This window comes from Cyrtonyx montezumae, unplaced genomic scaffold (assembly GCF_038088225.1).
Source record: "Cyrtonyx montezumae isolate F1298 unplaced genomic scaffold, pur_monq_1.0 scaffold_3, whole genome shotgun sequence".
Classification (NCBI taxonomy): domain Eukaryota; kingdom Metazoa; phylum Chordata; class Aves; order Galliformes; family Odontophoridae; genus Cyrtonyx; species Cyrtonyx montezumae.
Genome location: NW_027072034.1, coordinates 127,937,864 through 127,956,004, shown reverse-complemented (window position 1 = coordinate 127,956,004; position 18,141 = coordinate 127,937,864). Strand labels below are relative to the sequence as shown.

Genomic DNA, 18,141 nt, shown 5'->3' with positions numbered 1-18,141 from the left:
CATTTGGGGAATGTACCAAAATGAGAAAAATTGGGATGTGATGCCCTGCAGCATGAGATTCCTTCTATTACTCATGCAGGATGGAGTGGGAAAGTTCTGTATGTGATGTTCAGTTTCCACATGGTTTGCACTTGACAGAATAAGATATCATTCCTTTATTTGGTGTATTTTAGGTCTCATAAAGCATACCTGCTATATATCTGAATAACTATTGATCTGCATGTCTAGCTTAATGCACCAGAAACTGGTCCTTAGGACATAGTGGTCTGATTCCCACATAAAGGGTCACTAGAATGAACACAAACACAAGAGACTCTTATTTTATATTACCAGTGTGATGTAAAATGATTGTGAAAATAAGAATGATCCCATTCTAAATATCTATAATGTGATGGAAATTGCTGACCATTCTAGTGCTGTACGTTCCTTCGGACTAAACTTTACGTTCAGGGATAAATGCATGCACAAAGCCGAGCTGCTCTTCACAAGAGAAATTGTGCAAATGTCATTTGAAGTTGTTCACTCAGCTGGGAGATCCCCCCTCCGCCCCATCCTGTCTCCTGCAATTACCCTTTGCCCCTTTCTTCCTGCAGCTATTTCTTCCTAGCTGTCACAGTTTACCATCCTTCAAATGGCAAAGTGCTCCCACTCCTGCTGTCCATCAGACATGCTGAGCCAGATCTGACATCACTTGGTATTGCCTGACGTACTGGCAAGCAGAGTGCTTCCACAGCTTGATCATGGCAGCTTTTATAGTAGAGGAGAGGGCTGGAGAAGGCTTAGCAAACTATCAAATAGGTTGTCTACTTCAGCTCTGAAGAGGGGAAATGAGACAGCAGAGGGGGACTGATTTTCCTAGTGAGTTTGAGGCCCAATTATTTGTTTGTCCTCCCTTCAGGGGTGACTGACAAAAGTGTTTTGCAGTGCCCTCAAGAGCTCTTCTGTCCCAAGGTTTGCTCAGGTTTCAGTCAGCCCTCGCAGAGTTTGTCCCAGTGCCTAATGACCCTGGTGCCTAAGCTGCGGTGGCATTCAAACATCCTGACTGAGAATTGAAGGTTTGGAGTGTGGAGGCATAGGCTGCTTCCTAGTCCTTCCCTCGGGGAACACATGTGGCAATGGTAGAGGCTCTGGAACACGTGTCATGTGTAGAATGAAGCTGAAGTCACTCCAGTTGGGTCCAAAGGCTTCTTTAGGAGGATCTTGACGATTTATATGGGTTTCAGATGACTTCATTTTTTAAAAGCGCATGGAATGCATCCAAAGCAAATAATTTTTTTTTTTTCTGAGCTGAATGAGAAGACCAAAAGGAAAAGCCTGGAGAAAGGAGGATGGATGGTCTTTCTTTAATGTCAAAGCTGACATAAACACATCTCCTCCAAACCCTTCTCGCAAGATAATTTTCTCAGCAAGACACAGATTGCTTCAATCTCTGCGTAGCAGCCTTTGAAGCTTCCCCCTTGTTGCCGTTATGGAGGAGGGAGGGTTGCCTCTGAGAATTTCTGCAGCACTGCAGCGTTCCTCCTCCGAATGCTTTCACACGATGAGAGAGCTGGTTGCTCCAAGCGGTTCCGTCTTTAGAAATTCTCCGCCATCACGCAAGGGCAAACTGAAAAGTAGCTGATGCAAAATATGATGCTGTTTGCAAAATATTTAAATTTCAAGAACTAAAGTGTTTCATTAAAAATATTCTGACCGGTTCTCTGTAAAACCTCAATTTTCATTAGACAGAGGCCCAGCTAAGGAGATGATGAATGATGTTGGAGAGGTGCCACCAATTAGGAGACATCAATTTTTCTGTCAACAGGATAAGCCCTTCTGCAAAACTTGTCATATGTTTATTCCTTTTCTGTTTGTGAAGGTATTTGTTTGGCAGGGATATTTTGCATGAGGGGAGGAACTTATAAATTGTTTTTTTACGGTTGTCATTGCTGCATTGAGTTCCTGTCTTGTGGGATATTTTCCCTGTTCAGAATTCTTGCACTTCGGTCTGTCGACTGTCTGCTACTCTTCCATCTGCAATACTTTTGGGAAAAAAATGACTCTACTTCTGCAGTGAGTTCTGGGAGGGGAAACACTTGTGATATTAGTAGACTCCTGGGGAGCATAGGACTTGGGACCTGCAACGCCTTCAGGCTGCGGGCTCAGGAATGCTGCTGTGTGTGTGCAGAGGTTCCCAAAAGGGAGAGAAATGAACTTCTGAGCATTTCTTTCTTAAAAAATGTATGCCTACTTTGTTTGCATCCTAGTAAGTGTTCCTCTGTATTTGATGGCTTAGGATACAACTGAAGACACACAGTTTTCTTTTTCAGTTTATACACTTTCCTTACCCATGTTCAGATAGCTTCCACATATTCTTTTACTGAATAGGAAATTTTACTTCTATTACTTGTGGAAAGCTGTATACATCCTTTACTCATCTGCATGCAGTGATTCACAGCTGCTGCTATTTGTTAATAGCTTATTGCAAGTCATTCTATGAAATCATCTGTAGCAAATGCTTAGCAGATACTAGAAGAACAAACAAGGAAGTTCCCTCTGCATAAGCATATGTGTAATACACAGAGAGCAAGAGTTATCTGTGTGTGTTGCAATATTTGGCAGGAGACCGGATGAGAGGGATGCATATGTGGTGGGATTTCAGATGGGCCCTGGTGGATGTTGTCATGACCTTAAGGCCTATCAGGTCCTTATGTGTGAACTTGGCTTCAGGAAATGGTGCATATGATGATATTTTCCAAGGCGGTCAGCACCACTGCAGCCACATTCTGAAGAGAAGCAAGGGATCACCATGTGAGAGGAAGTTAGAAAAACTGAGAAGCCAGGGTGAGGAGAGGGCTGTCCAGAGTCCCCGGTCCTCTCAAGAGTGGGGATGGGGGCAGGAGCAGTGGCATAACATGCAGAGGAGATCACTAAAGAGGTTAAGACTGAAAGCAATGTGAACCATAGTAAACATGCCCTGGCTGAGTTTGTGATCTTGAGGAATATGGTTCTGGCAAAGAATGGTCTCAGGATCCTGAACATCAGGAGAGCAAAATTCTGGATGTTTAAGGAATTACTGGATTAGATCTCCTGGGAAACTGTCCTTAGGGACATAGATCAGGAGAGTTAGAACTAGATTATCTTTCAGGTCCCTTCCAACCCAAGCCATTCTATGATTCTATGACCAGCTTTTGAGGAGTGGCTGAAAAGCTGTACCTGTATGATGTGTATCTACTGGAATATAGTTGCTTTTTAGTCGTGGTTTGTGTTGATGATGAGGCTGAATCTGGCTTACCTGAACCACTTTTCTGTCTGAGCTAAGTGACATGTGAGAGTCTCTGCTGAGATGCAAGATGGGCACCTAGGGTCAGCTTAATAAAGAATTTTGTATTTAGGGAAAAATTTTCCAAAATGCTTATGTGGTTTGTGACCCAAAATCTCCATTTATCTAGGCTCTGGAATGAAATAAAAGTTTTTCAAAGTGTGAATATCTCTCTGCTTTTTAGAATGCCATCTTCTTCCAAATAGACACTGACTTTTCTTATTTACCTTGTTCCTCTTCTCCAGGTTGGCCTTCCTTCTATGATGTGATCAGTCCCGATACAATTACTTTCACTGACGATTTTTCCTATGGGATGCATCGGATTGAAATATCCTGCAGTCAGGTTAGTTTATAGCACACAAAGACCATTCTGATGGCAAAGGCTGCAAAAATCATTACAGCGTGCTGTATTTTCTCTAAGATTTGCAAACCTTTCAGTTCCATTAAATAGTAATCATTGTAAGAGAGCACAATGGGTCGTAGGTATAACAGCTGGGTGGAATGAGCCGAAGGCACAAAGGGCTTGTTGGAGTGCACGTTGTTGTCTGGTGTGAGATTTAACAGAGCAGATGTAAATGGCCAGGCTTGGTGCTGAGTCTACAGAAATTGTCTTCCTGAAGAGGGTCCCTTCAAAGGAGCTCCTGTGCCTGGCCGACCTCCTCCACATGTGAGCAGCTGGGATGGAAGCTGGAAACGGCGGAGCAACTGCCCGTGTGCTGATTCCATCACTGCACATTACCGTGCAGCAGCACAAACTCAGCCCCAGTGCTCATTCCCAGCGCGGTCCTCATGGCTGCCTCAAACAATCCTGTCTGCCATAATAATGAAGTCAGTAGTCATTCACGTCATGCCCAAATTTTCCGTTATCTGTCTTGTTCTGCTTGCTCTCACCCTTTGTACTGCTCTGCAAAGAGAACAGCGCAGTCATTGCCTAGCAAAGGCACTAGGCAGATGTACCCAGCAGCTTGCAGCCCGTGCCCCGTGCACCCACATTCCTCCTAAGAGAAGCAGGGCTTCTTCTGGGCCGTGAGAACTTGTGCTCTTTCCAGACAGCAGTGGTGGTGGGAGAACTGATTTCAGAGCTGATGATACTCGTCCTTACGCGTCCATCGGTTCTCATATATAAATGCTCAGAGCAAGTTAAGAAGCTTCCTGAAGAGAGGCAAGATCATCTTTATTTGAAGAATTCACTACCTTCAGTCTGGGTAGAGGCTCTGGCCAAATCAGCATATCCTGTGCACAGTTCTGTGGTTTTTACATTTATGTTATATTTAAGAAGATCTGTATCACTTTTAGAGCATCCATTTCCCTACATCTCCTAGCAAGGTAACAACGGGACTACAAGATGGGAGTCCATTGCTTCATCAGTAATTATTGGAGCAATCCAAACTGTGACGTACTTTCTTCACTTCTGCTTAGGGCTGAACAGTGCTAAAATCAGCGTGCTGCCAGCTTGCTGAACTTGTATCTGCTGACACCCTTCAAGAGGTGGCCACAGCTCCCAGGTTCACTGAAGCAAAGCCCAAGGCAGCCTGTGGTCAGGACACGGAATCTGGGAATGTAATTTGCCTGTTGCCAAACAAAATAGTGTTAGCAGACCCAAGACCAGCAGTATTAGCAGCAGGCATATACAGACACCATAAACTTAGAGCAGAACCCAAAACTGAATGTATAGCGTTAAGAAAACATGCAACCAAAGTCACGATATAATCCACTGTCAACATGTGACCAGTTCTGCCAGCTTCCTGGTGCAATAACCCCACAGATGATCAAGTCACACAGGAAAATAGCTTGAAGAGCAGTGAACTGCTCAGCACAGTTAATACCACCACAATGTGTATCCATAACAAAACCATTTCCTCCCTTCCTCAGAGCCCTCAGAATGTGAATCGCACGTGCAGCTGCAAAGAAAAGCACAACTTTACTGCAGCTTGGAAATACACGGGATTGATATGGCAGGCCTTAGTGAAAGGGGAGGGAAGTGCCCTCTCCCACACCCAAGCCCTTATTAATCTTTTGCAGATGAAAAAACAGTTGCTTTTTCTTTCAAAGAGACATCTTTTAATCTTCTCCATAATAGATAGCGTATAGCAGGGGAAAATGGCTGTAATGTAAAGCAAAGACATCCGTGGGCTTATCCTAGAAATAACTTTTTGGAAACACATTACCCTGGATGTATTTAAAAGGTCAATGATTAGTGGCAGGTGGAAGTTGATTGCAAATGCATTTGAGGAATAATGTAAATCTGTTTGCAGCACTCACTTTCTTCTATCGTGCTCGAGTTCTTTCCCCTGAGGTCTCCCTTGCTATTATTTGTACCTGTAAGAATCAATAAAGTTTTGTAGTCGCAGAAGAGTTGTTTGCACATTGCTAGCTCAGAATGGGTTGTAGCAGCTGACTGCAAGCTGCTCTCTGCAACTCCCGGCAGCATATTAGAACCAGGAGGCAGGAGATCCAAGCATACTGACAGCTAGCAGCAGCCCCCCCTTTCCTGCTCCTAAACACATAGCTCAGATGCTTCCCTCCAACCGTGTCACCATCTCAGTGCATTCTGCCAAGGATATTTGTGCATAGGCTGCAACAGATGATTGTTGCTTTTGGGGAAGCTTTGCAGGCATGCATGTACATCCTAGAAAAATGGTCTGCACCTATGGTGCGTGGGGAGGACAGCAAAATCAATTCATCCTTTGTGCTCTCACCTGAGGACCTGGGTTCTTATGCTGCGATACAAAGGGTTGAATTACATTTCTTTTCAGGGCAGATGAGTTATAGAGTCCTCTACAGAGAGAATCGCCACATAAATTTTTGGTGAGGGGTAATCTCAAAAGGTAACAAATTTTGCAGTAATCCGACCCTGGTGTGATTCTGCCAGCGCAAGAAGGTGTAATGCGACTACCTTGAACTTGAGCACAGCTTTTCAGGTTTTGTGTGGAAAGCCTTTTTGATAGATTGTCTCCCTAGTCTGTATGTTTGTGAGTATATTACTCCTGCAGGCTGTTTCTCTCTATGGTTTCTCTTCTGTTTCTGTCCAATGGAGAGAGAATGATTTATCTTTGGGCAAACGTTAATCTGGAAAAGATCTGTTTAACACTTCTAGGCAGGAGGTTTTGAAGCATTCTTCCTCAAGATGATTTAATTAGGATGCTGAGCATTTAGAAAAATGCTCTCTCTGGGACACTAAGTTTCTTTAGATTTTTTTTCTGAGGTATGGAACAGCTTTCATCAGGTGAAGTGCCTCATTGTGAGAGACTCTGCTTGTAGAAACTCCTCAGGTTTTCTGTCCAAGCTGCCTTAAAAAGGGCCCCCAGCCTAAAGGAAAATGCTGGAGAATGGAAGAAAAGTTTGAAAGACAGTGATCTTCCAGGAACAGTGAGCTTTGTTTTCTGTAATACCCCTGCAACTTTCTTTTGCCTTTGCCTATTTGTCTTGTTTTTAGTTCCCACATTGCAAAGTCCTGCTGGCCTGACCTGTTCCCTCTGCTTGTCTGCGGAAGCTGGGAGCCTGCTCTGGGATGTGGAGGCTGGGGCTGCAGGTCCTGAGGATTTCTGCTGGGCTGCCACTAAGCAGCAGCATTTCTGTCCCTCCTAGATGCCATGAAAGCTTCAGTCTGCTGGGAGAGTATAACCTTAAGCCAAGGCTCTACCTGCTTCTGCAGGCATCCTTCTTACTATTTTGATGAATTAAAAGCAGTAACAGCAGGAGAACATTAGCAGCACGCATTAACTGCAGGGTAGAAAGTTGCCATCACTAACTCATTCACCAGTCAGAGTAATCAGTAGTGCCTCCCTGAAAGTGGGATGCTGTGAATTAATTAAATGTTAAGAATAATTGGCACTCCTTAATTATTGCTGTCTGACTGCGAGACTGCTAACAGCTCTGTGATCTCAGTTACATCGTTCCAGCTCTCACTGAGATCAGCCATTGACTTGAAAGGCGAAGGCTCTTTAGGAAAGCAGCATGACTTTCCTGTCGAAGATAAATATTTCTCCAGTGCAACCTTATTTATTTATTTATTTATTTCTCATGGCAGTCTGTAAAAATGAACTTGTTGAATTTAAGTGACTAATTATAAGGAGTTCATATTACCCTGATACATTGTCAGCCGCAATGTGCAGGGATGGTAATCCTGATTTTGAATGAGGACCAATTGGATCAGCTCCTTCTAAATGTTTACTCTTCTGAAAAGCCTGGGACTGTACCTTTTCCTCAGACAGGAGCAGTCGTGTTTACCCTAAATAACACTGCATGTGTCTGAAGACAGTTCATACAGAACTGAAGTGTCAACAGACTATTTGTGGTTTCATGTTCCTTTCAGAAAGCAAATCTAGCGTCGTTCCTATGTATAAATTACCCCCAGCTAGACAGTATTCATTGAGATATATTTTCCAGGTCTCCCCATGGGTGTTTTTCAGTCATCTGCTAATGCAGAAAGTAGTGTGGGCTGAGTGGTGGTGGGTGAGCTCCATCCCCTCTGTGGGTGGGGAGCAGAGGCGCATTCAGAAGGACTCTGAGGCTCAGAAAAATGGCAGGCTGTAGAAATAAAAAAGAGGAATAGGAGGGCATCCTGCAAGGACTGTCTTCTCTGCTTCAGGTCCTTGCCAGGATCACCAGGGAGCTTTATGTTTCCTCCTGGGGATTCAGCACAGAGTGGCTCAACTGAACAAATGCAGCGACATGACACGAAACGCACAAGAAGTTCGGGCTTTAAATCTGAGGCGCTGGTGGTATCAGCAGATCATTTTCCTGGATGTCTGCCATCCATAAACGTAGGCTGTGGATCCCAGCTGCAAGGGCCACGCAGGCTCCAGTGTGCTTTCTTAGAGGCGGCATCGCGTAACGCTGCTGTGACGCTGTTGAGCTGTGCACAATCGCGGCGACTCTCTGTTGTGTTTTGTTTCAGTGCGGTGCACACCTCGGGCACATTTTTGACGATGGACCTCGTCCAACTGGCAAACGCTACTGCATAAACTCCGCTTCGTTATCCTTCAAACCCGCAGAGAAGAGCGGCGCTGGAGAGGGCAGTGGTAACACACGTCCTGCCCAGAAAGGCAAAGCTGAGCTGTAGGACATGGCAGGCCCACAGAGAGCTGCTCTCGTCCTGCACAGCTCACACGGCATGTTTTCTGAGTTGCCTGCTACCTTATATCCTACCTAAGAATGTGTAAATGTATGAAAGCATTTTGCACCATCCTTTTTCTTCCACTCCTTTCTGGAGCCGAGGCCTTGCCTGCCAGTGCATTTTACTATATAATTGGATTGAAAAGTGCGTTGACTGACTGACTCCACGGGTTTTCTTCTTCTGGTGTTTTTTTGTTTTTTTTTAGAAATTGCTTTTGGGGATCCTTAAATCAGGGGGCTTTGGCACTGTGAGTTAGTATTTTCTTACTGTAGGTCTGAATAATATTCCTTTTTGTGTGGGAGATGGGAATTGTGTTTATCTCCTGTTTATAGGAAATTTCTGGGCATAGGAAATCTTGGATTCCCAGCACGTCTCTGCTTTGTTCTGACTTGTGAGGCACGCAGCCTTTGGTCATATGCATTCAGCCATCTCCCAGTATCAGCCACGCCCTGCAAAGACTTGTATTTATGGCTGTTCCTTCCCAGCTAGAAGAGATGGATAAGATGCAGAGCCCATCCTTTGGCTAACTTACTGCCAAAATTTCAAGGGTGTGGTTGAAAGGGTGTAAACATTGTCTCAGCATCTGTTTTTCTCTTTGGTATTCAAATCAAGGTTCTAACTAGTTAGGCTCACTTATGCAAGCTCCTAATGAGACTTTGTTGTTTTGTGAGGCCCGAATTCTGAGTTAAAGATGAAATCTGCAGGGGACCATTCCATGGGCAAGTGCAGAGATGAAGCTGAGCACTGATAGATAAGGCACGACACCAAGCTCTTTATCTGGTCAGTTGCTTGGCAGTAGGATTCAGAAAGAGGACAGTTCCTGCTAGAAGAGAGCTCAGGAATGCAGCAACCAGAGGGACACCTGAAGTGTCCTGTCCAAAGGTGTGGCCTGGACACATGCTGCCTGCAGGGCTGCGGCCCATGTTTTGTGCAATTGCGATGGAGGACACGAGTGCGGAGTTGGTTTAAGAAAGGAATTGGAAAAAAGGCTATCAAAGCTCCAGCAGTTTTCATGTAGCAAGATTTGCCATCCCAAAAGATGTTTTTCACAGCTGCTTTTAGATTTTGTTGAATAAGTTTGCCTAGAATGGTGCATAATACCGTTCCTTAAGCTATAACATACAGCATTTGCTGACACCGCTTTGCCTTTAAGCATTGAGAGACTTGATGAATACAATATTCACTTTTATTAGCAAACTGTGTGACTAGCATATTTGGATTCAATTTTATTTCCAGGAGGAGCAAAACAACCACTGATTTTTATGGAAGCAGGATTGAGGTTTTTATGTCGGTGATAATAAACACATTTCCTAGAGTACGAACATACTTCAGTTAAATTACAGCAACTGTAAAAGCATGCAGAGTGGCCGGAATCGCCTTTTTGACATGTAACAAATGCATGACAAAAGCATGCGGTACCTTAGCTTAGACTACATGCAAATCAGGTGATAAATGCTTAAAGCTCAAACGTTCGGGCTCTGGGGCAGTGAGCACCTACTCGCATGAGCATTCCCCCAGATGTCACACAAGGATTTGCTCCTAAGAAGGCTGCTGCGGGCTGACCTGTGCTGTTTCAAGGCAGTCAAGTTCCTCCTGGCCCCATCGGTTTTTAGCGATTTCTTAGAGAAGGGCTGCCCCGATCCCTCACTTTTATTTAAAGAGAAGTTGGTTTTCTTGACCACATTTTCTGACATAAACGTAAAAAAGGCAGCATCTATAAAAATGTGGTACATAAATGTGGTTTAATTCCAGATTGCTGTTGGATTTAAGTGTTATCAAATTTCAGTCTATTTCTGCCTTATGTTAGAGAAATATATTGCTTAAACTTCAGTATGCAGTAATGTGTGCTGTCCTACAGGAGATTTATTTTTGCAGGATATGGAGTGCAATGAAATGAGTCAATATGGTGAGGTGTATGTGATCTCTGGGAGTTAGACCATTTAACATAGGAAATGCATTGTTCTCTCTTGCGCGCAAACTGTACCACAGCACAGGGCAAGGTAAGACAGATTTCCTTTTATTGCTTGTAGAAGATGCTAGGAAGGGCTAATGTTGAACCCTCCAAATTTGATTCGGTCTGGTTATGATCATGCTGGAGGAAATTTGGGAATAGAGCACAATGTATAGAACAATAGGAGAATATTTCTGTATCTTTACATTTTGCACTGTCTAGATGCTTATGAAAACTGAATACAAATTGTGTAGAAATAGCAACTATATTTTATAATATCTTTATTGTTACTCAGATGTTTAAATAGCATACCTTAAAATATTGTGTCACACATTATTTATATATACTATATATATATAAAATTGCACATGCTTTTTATATATATATATATATATATGTACACAAACATATACCTATCCAAGTATAATTTTAGCTTCAGTACCTTTTTAATAACTGAAACCTTTCCTTAAACGAGTTCAGTACTTTTAAGAAATCAAATATACGTTTTTCAAATTAAATTTGTTTTCATATACTTGTTGTACACAAATATAAAATAAATTCCTTTATAAATAGTTCCATTCTCCTCCCTCGTTTGTCTGTTTTTGAGGCAGGTTTATGTGCCCCCAGCTGCAGCCCAGGAACTGCTCTTTCTTGCTTTCTCTGAACTGCAAATGTTGTATGGGATCCCTGTATCGGGCAGCTCACTGGTAGGGGCACAGGGCCACAGGGTCCCAGATTTCCTTGCATTACTGGCTGTTGTTGGGGAAGTATCACAAGTATCCACACTTGGTAAACAGGGAAATGTTTAGAAAAGAGCTCAGCTTTCACCTTAGCAAAAGTTTTGGCCGCTTCCAGATGGCTGGCAAGTGGCATGCAAGCTGTAGGCATCCTGCAGTGCCTGGGCTCAGTGTGCAGCCAAGAAATATGGCTGGAAAGTTGGATTTTGGCAAGGCTTTGTCTGTAAGGACACAAGCTGAGAATACATGGTGGTCAGCAGGGTAGTGCCTCCAGCTCAGCGGTGGATCTGGAAAGATAGGAGCAAGGGAGGGGAAGAGCTTGTAGGCTGTTCTCAGACCTGCTTCCATGCTTCTACTCACAGGAACCTGGGAGTTACTGCAAGAGTAATTCAGATGCTGGATGTTTTAGGTCACAATGAAGACTCATTTTACCACCTTAGTATAATGTTCATTAGTCCAGCAATTACTCCCTTCTAACACTGTCTCTCAGCCTGCAGTTCCCTCTCAGACCTGTGATGCTCCCAGTTTGATGGACTATCTGGTACGCAGGACTGGGTGCCCCTGCCCTGCCTTGCATTGCTACACTAAAAAAATACACTTTGTGTATGTAAACTAGTTAACACTGGGGCCTTATCACAGCAGCTTGAGCACACGTGCCCATACGGACAGCAACAGACTGGCATCTGGGGTTACACAGTGAGACACTGCTCCAGGAAGGGAGTGGGAGCTTATGTGAAGAACTGCATCAGCCTCTCATACTTACAGGTAAGTGGTGTCCAAAATTTTTGTCCTCTCTCGTTACAAAGCAAGGTACAGCTGAAGCACCCAGCAGCTGCCCAGTGCAAGACAGAGATCACAGTGGTGCATGGGGTGAGGCCTCCCCAGCATGCTCGTGTGAGGCACAAGGTGTTACTGCCCCCTTTAACAGTGACCAAATTGAAATTTTCTGTAGCCCTGGCTAAGCATCATTTTATTTCCTATCTTCTTCATCCCAAACAATGGCTTTTTCCCTCGGCTCGGTAAGACAACACGCTAAGACAGTGTTTCTGATGAAATGATGCTGAAGAACTCATCATCCCAAACGTGATGCACAGTGGGGACGTTGGTGGTCTATGGGTTGTACTGAAACGTCTCAATCTTGGTTCACTTATCCTTGGTTTGCAATCTTTCAGCCAACTGGATTAGTTAAGCACTGAGCTAAAGTCTTCTCTAAATTAGCATGTGATTTATATTCATTGTTCTTGCTCTGTACATTACAAATGCCTGTGGTTAATGTCCATGCACTGTCAGCAGTTCTCTGCTCTTTCACCTGTTGTCTGTGATGGGAAGTGCAGTCATTGATACAGGTTGCTCTACTGGTCCTGACTCAGAGCTTCATGGTCTCTCTTTGCAACCTTGAAAGATTGTAAGGGTTCAAACAAAACAATGTCCACACTTCCAGCATTGAAATCAGTGCTCACAGTACCTGCTTGTGTAAGGAATGAAATGGCAAGCTGCAAGTGGCACTGGAAGCAAACTCGTCAGCATCCAGATTCAGTAGAGCAAGAGAAAGCATTGCTTAGTCCATTGATAAACTGAACTAATAGTTCTTGGTTTAATGACTATTAAAATGAGGCCACCTACAGGTCCCAAAATAAACCTGCAGAAATGTTTAATCTGGCATGTTTGAATGGTTGCATTTCAGCCTGGCTTCTTGCTCCCTTTTTGTTACAGCAAGAAGTGATACCACAGCACTTGACTACTCCTTTCAGATCACAGCCACAGTAGTACTCAGCAGCTGCGCTGCTTTTAAAGTCAGTTGTTTTTTTTTTATTATTTATTTATTAATAAAAGGCAAGATAATACTACTAAACATACCACAACTTGTGAAGTCACTGAAATGGCCTAACTCTGTGCAGTTTAGGCATGTGAAGTCCTGAAATCCTTGTACAGGCCACCAGTGTAATATTAAAGGCACTAAGAAAAAAGGTCTCCGTTATGTCCACATGTTTTTGGGATCAGGGCCTGCTCGAGCAGCCCAAATTAAGCAGAAATAGTACACGCAGACACCTTCCCCAGAGACCCCCTAGGACTGAGCCAGCTTGCTCAGACCTTTCCCTTAGCCAACATAGGCCAGTAGAAAAGGAGAAGCAGTTCCAGAAAATAAAAGAGAAAAGGCTTCCAGTTTCAAACTCCTGTTTTATTTGCCTCTTATTAGACAGCTTTTGAACACTGGAGACGTTTCCCTCTGCAGATGTCTTAGGCAGGGCATTCTCATTTGGTACTCTTTGTGGTTTCAGTACAGATGATATCGGAGGTCTAATTTCTTCTGGCCAGGGAATTTTACTGCCCTTGTGCAGCAGATCTGTTTCCATCACCTCCCTTTTCACTTGCTGCTGAGATTTTTTTCTCTTTTGTTTTCCAATAGCTGGCGCTTCAGAGAATGATACTGTCTATTTTTTATTTATTTTTTTGTCACTGTAGCCTATAAGCTGTTGTAATTGGGCTCCATATTGTCTCAGACTGTCTGCCCAGGTGCAAGGACTCTGCTCCCCAGAAACAAACAGTCCCTTGCTGGCAAAAGGAGACACTGGTCAAATCTTGTGTGCCCACTTGCAGAGAAAAGTGGTGGTTCTTCAGAAAAGCAAATAGAATACATCTTTATCATCCCATTGAGGTGAACAAGTTGATTTTGTGTGTGGGCTGCTTAGTTTTCATGCTTTCCCAGGCTGCTCCTTCTTGCAGTCTGGGTATTGTCTTCTCTGGTTTACAACTTTATTATTGTATGTTTCATACAAACACAAACATCTGGAGAACATCCTCAGGTATAACTGCTGGGTAGGCCAGAAAATATCTGGCGTGATCTGAAACAGGTTTTGCTTCCCTTGAAAGCGCACTCCTGGGACTGGGAAACTTGGAAGCTCTGTAATGGTGTAGAAAAGCTTTCACCTCCAGAACACCACTTCACATTTGGCCAGGACCTGTAGCAGCTGGCATCCCTGGTGATTTCTTTGCTGTTCACTGTTGTTTTTTTGTGAAATAAGTTGGTGCTGGTTTGCAGAAATCATTGTGGCAGTATCCATATGAGCATCAGTGATGATGTGGCAGAGTTCCTCACTGTAGGAGCAATCCATTTCTGCACAGACAGCAATGAAGAGGGAGCCTGCTTTCGCAAGAGGGTTGGACTTGATGATCTCTAGAGGTTCCTTCCAATCCCTACAATCCTGTGATTCTGTGGAAGGGTAGATGAAGGGTGGGAAGGGGGGAGAGGAATTAGTGCTTTGCTGGCTTGCTGTTTACCCCACCTGCTCAGCTTAAATTCTGAATTTCCACTGTGGTATCGTGAGATCAACCTACCTCGTGACAAATAAAATAACACAAGCTTCTGAAAGCCTATAAAAGTGGGTGCTAATTCTTAACTTCGCTTCAGTATCTGTTTAAGACCACGGCCTTCATCAAAACAAAGGTACTGTAGGCCTAAGAGGATGGAAAGGAGTAAGGCGAACTGGGAAAGAAAGATTCCTCAAGGTACGTGCAAAGAAGTTATTTTCAAGATTCATTTAAAACTTTCCGTGGGAATAGGATGCCTTTGGAACACCCTGCTACTCCGGAGAAGTTGTGCAGAGAACAAGAGTCCTGGAGACAGTGTGCAGAATTTTCAAAGGAAGAGTGCATACCAGCTGAAGCACAGGCACTGCTGTGTTCTCTGATGTCACCCCATCGCATCTCTTCCTGCATCAGTACTGCTCCATTTCCACACCCTCCTTTGCAAGCTTTCAGACACCTTTGCTGCCTCAGCCCCAACAGCTTCTAGGAAAAAGATGTGAACAACTTTTTCCCAAGCTGAAAAATAATTCAAGCACTCTCTTGAATTTGCTGCCACCGTATTGCCAATTTCAGCTTTGCAGACTAGCACCAGTCACAAGCGGCCATGAATTCAGTATTCTCTGTTGATAAATTACAATTTTATCTTTGTTTGGCTAGGGCTTTTAGTGGCTGCCAACTCAAAACCATTGCCTAATATATCATTTGAGGGCAAATATGTTCCTGTGTGTTTCTGTGGCATGTAAGCAGATCCTACCAGAGCCTGGACATTCCAGCATCCTGCTGAGGAAGGAAAGCAGTGCCCCAAATCATTTAGGCTGCAGATTTTCTTTGCAAATCAAATACTTTTTGTTTTTCAAGGTCAGACGCTTGGGGCTGTTCAGGTCACAAGACGCCACGGGCTGTTTACTTTGGAAAACAAGGACAGCAGTGGTGGGAGGTGCTTTTAGCAACACCCAAATCTAACGTTTTAAACCAAACAGTGGTATGGCCAAAGGGCAGCCTCGCTCATCCCTACTGACACCACGACATAGAGGGAGGCCGTCCAAGAGCCGACTGACGTACAGGAACTGAGCAATATTAATAATATTTGGTATTCCCACTCATGAACTCAAATACCTCAAAGCATGTGGGGGATCCTTAAATGAGAGGAATAAATATTTCACATTGACTGCAGTCAGTGTTTGCAGTGGAAAGTGATTTCCTCAAAGGCTGAGACAGTGCCCAGGAGTGGGTTGTGTCTAAAAGCGTTTTGGTCAGAGAGGATCAGTGCTTTTCCTATGCCAAGGTGCCAAGTGGGATGGGAGATTTTCCTCTGCCCTTTGGGTATTTTATTTCTTCTTTCATTTGGGTCAGCCATTCAGGATATGGGGATCTCTATGAGCTAAGCATCCCTCTAAATCATTAGTGGAGGGGGGGAGGGGGTGATAAAAAATAAGTCTCTGAGAAAGTGATACAGAGGAACAAGAACAAGAAGTGTGAGAGGTTCCAACAATTGAGGAGCTTGCATATACAATTTCACTCACCTTTTGAGTTGCTGAGCGTGTGGATGCACAGCTGTGCTTCTCCTTGCTGGCTGCATAAGAGCCCGGGAGCTGTCCCATCTAAGGTCAGCTCAGCTGCAGCAGTGTGGAACCCTGCAGGTTATCAAATCTGCTCTTTGCCTCCAGCCACTTCCATCCCTATCTGGGTGGCCATGCATAAGTTTGTAATGTCGTTTTAAAATGTATGTGTCTTTCTGTACGTGGAATTTTTTTTCGTCCTTGTGTCTTCACCGCAAACCAAAATTGTTGTAGATAACTGTTTTTACTCCATGAAGACATTTGTTTCCTGTTGGCATTTAATTAGCAGATATGTTCTGCAGGTCAAGTTAGAGGGCAGAAGTAAAAGTGAGTTTTAGATGATTCAGCCTGTTCTTAACCATCAAGCTGGTGTTCAGCAATGTTAAACTGAAATAAAAATCCACATCTATGTGAGCTCACCTGGAGTTTCACAACAGCAGTGAGGATAGGGCACAGAGCTTCCTACTTCAAATGTCTTCAAAACGTCCCTTCAAAGAATCTCTATTAGGTGTTAGGAGCGTAGAGGCTGTGGCATCCCGTTACACAGCTCTGACCATTTAAGAGAGGTGAATAAAATAGGGTTGGTTTTAGAAGCATACTGTGAATGGATTACTGTTTTACCCCTGAAAATATGCATTTCTTCCATCAGTATAAAAGTGAGGGGAGCATTTATACTACCAGTGTAGGAAACACACATCTCTTTTCTCCAATGACTAAACTAATGAGAGCTATCAAACTTTCTAATGGTTGAGGGAAAGCCTTTCAGTGCCTCGCACTGTTAAAACATGTTTTCCGTAGAGTTGCTTCCAACTGACACCACTGGGAATGAGGGAAGCTCAGCATCAACACAGCCTGGTGACCCAGGTGCTCCTAATGGCAGCGAGTGGTGACGGAGAAGCAAGCCTGCCAGCCCTGGTTAGCAAACCACAGAAACTGCCAAACACACCTAGCTGACCCTGAGCCTTACCTGGTGGACACATTTCTGAATGAACAGCATTTTAAACCATTATTGTTCCAGGAAAAGGAATACGAACTCTGCTCCTTTGCTGGCTTTCCAAATGCATGTGCTGCCCAGGCTGATGCATCATCTCAGTGTGTTTGTCGTTATGCAGTGACAGATCTGAACTCTGCTGTGTTCCATTCAGGAACTGAAGAGGTAGTCCTCACTGCGGTCTGCGGGCTGGGCAGCCAGCAGCATGAGGGCTATGGAGGAGCAAGCCTGGCACTGGTTACAAGGTGATACCTACTTAGAGATGCCTTCAAATCAGCTGAGGGAAATACCGCTTTTCAAAGGCAGACATTAGCTAAGAATAATTATATTTTGAGAGCAGTAGGATAACTTGGGGCAAAATGCTCCCCTCCTGCTCACCAAGTGTTTCCATACCCAGGATTGTATCAAGATTTAGAGAATTCACAGCATAGTCTCCAGGTTTGTTTGAAGACATCCAAGAAGACTTATATGGTGAAATGTTTCATTCTGGCTGTGAAAAAAGTTAATTCAAAACAACTAAAACGTCAGCCATAAAGATGTACAACATTTTTCAGGAAGCCTTGTCCACCCTGAACAAATGTTTTCATAAAAAACAGCCTGCCCGTAATAATCACTGTTATTGAAAAGACATCCCAAGGTTGCTGTATGGAAATATGTTAAATACGTTCTGAAATTCAATCTAATATAATTTCAACATTAGAGCTCATTCATAATCCAGCATTAAAAGGCTATGCAATTTTCGTGAAATATGTCTGTCTGTGTAATCATGAATGCTGAATATTGTCATGGCTTTCCAGGAATTTTCAACCTCAGTGCAGAGGAAAGAAAATTCTTCCAACTGGACTTTTACACCACTGAGGAGAAATAACAATAACAACTCTACGTTTAAAATAAACATTTCTGGAAAAATACTATCTTTTAAAAGAGGCTGCTGTCTGAATTTCAAGCTACTGGTAATATGATACAGACTTTGAGTGTGCCTATGGCTGTGGCCCTTGGCTTTGTGTGGTACTGAGGACAAACAGCAATCTGTTTACCGACAGCTAGATTTAGGAAAGCATCCCTTTGGATGAAGTTGGCCTAAACCTTGGATATATTTCTGTTTTTGACTCCCAGACTTGTATCTGGGTGTAGTCATTACTGAAGCTGTGAAGCCTTGCCAGTCTTTGCTAATTCC

General features: G+C 43.6%; 1 protein-coding gene across 2 annotated transcripts in view; it reads left to right on the top strand.

Moving 5' to 3' along the window:
* Nucleotides 1-10,262, top strand: part of MSRB3 (methionine sulfoxide reductase B3) — an 86,726-nt gene extending 76,464 nt beyond the window's left edge. For both annotated transcript variants that reach the window (XM_065743335.1, XM_065743334.1), the window contains exons 6-7: nucleotides 3,547-3,644; nucleotides 8,202-10,262. In XM_065743335.1, the coding sequence (XP_065599407.1) occupies nucleotides 3,547-3,644; nucleotides 8,202-8,366 (263 nt within the window). In that variant the 3' untranslated portion in view covers nucleotides 8,367-10,262. The remainder of the gene's footprint in view (nucleotides 1-3,546; nucleotides 3,645-8,201) is intronic.
* Nucleotides 10,263-18,141: the final 7,879 nt, after the last annotated feature.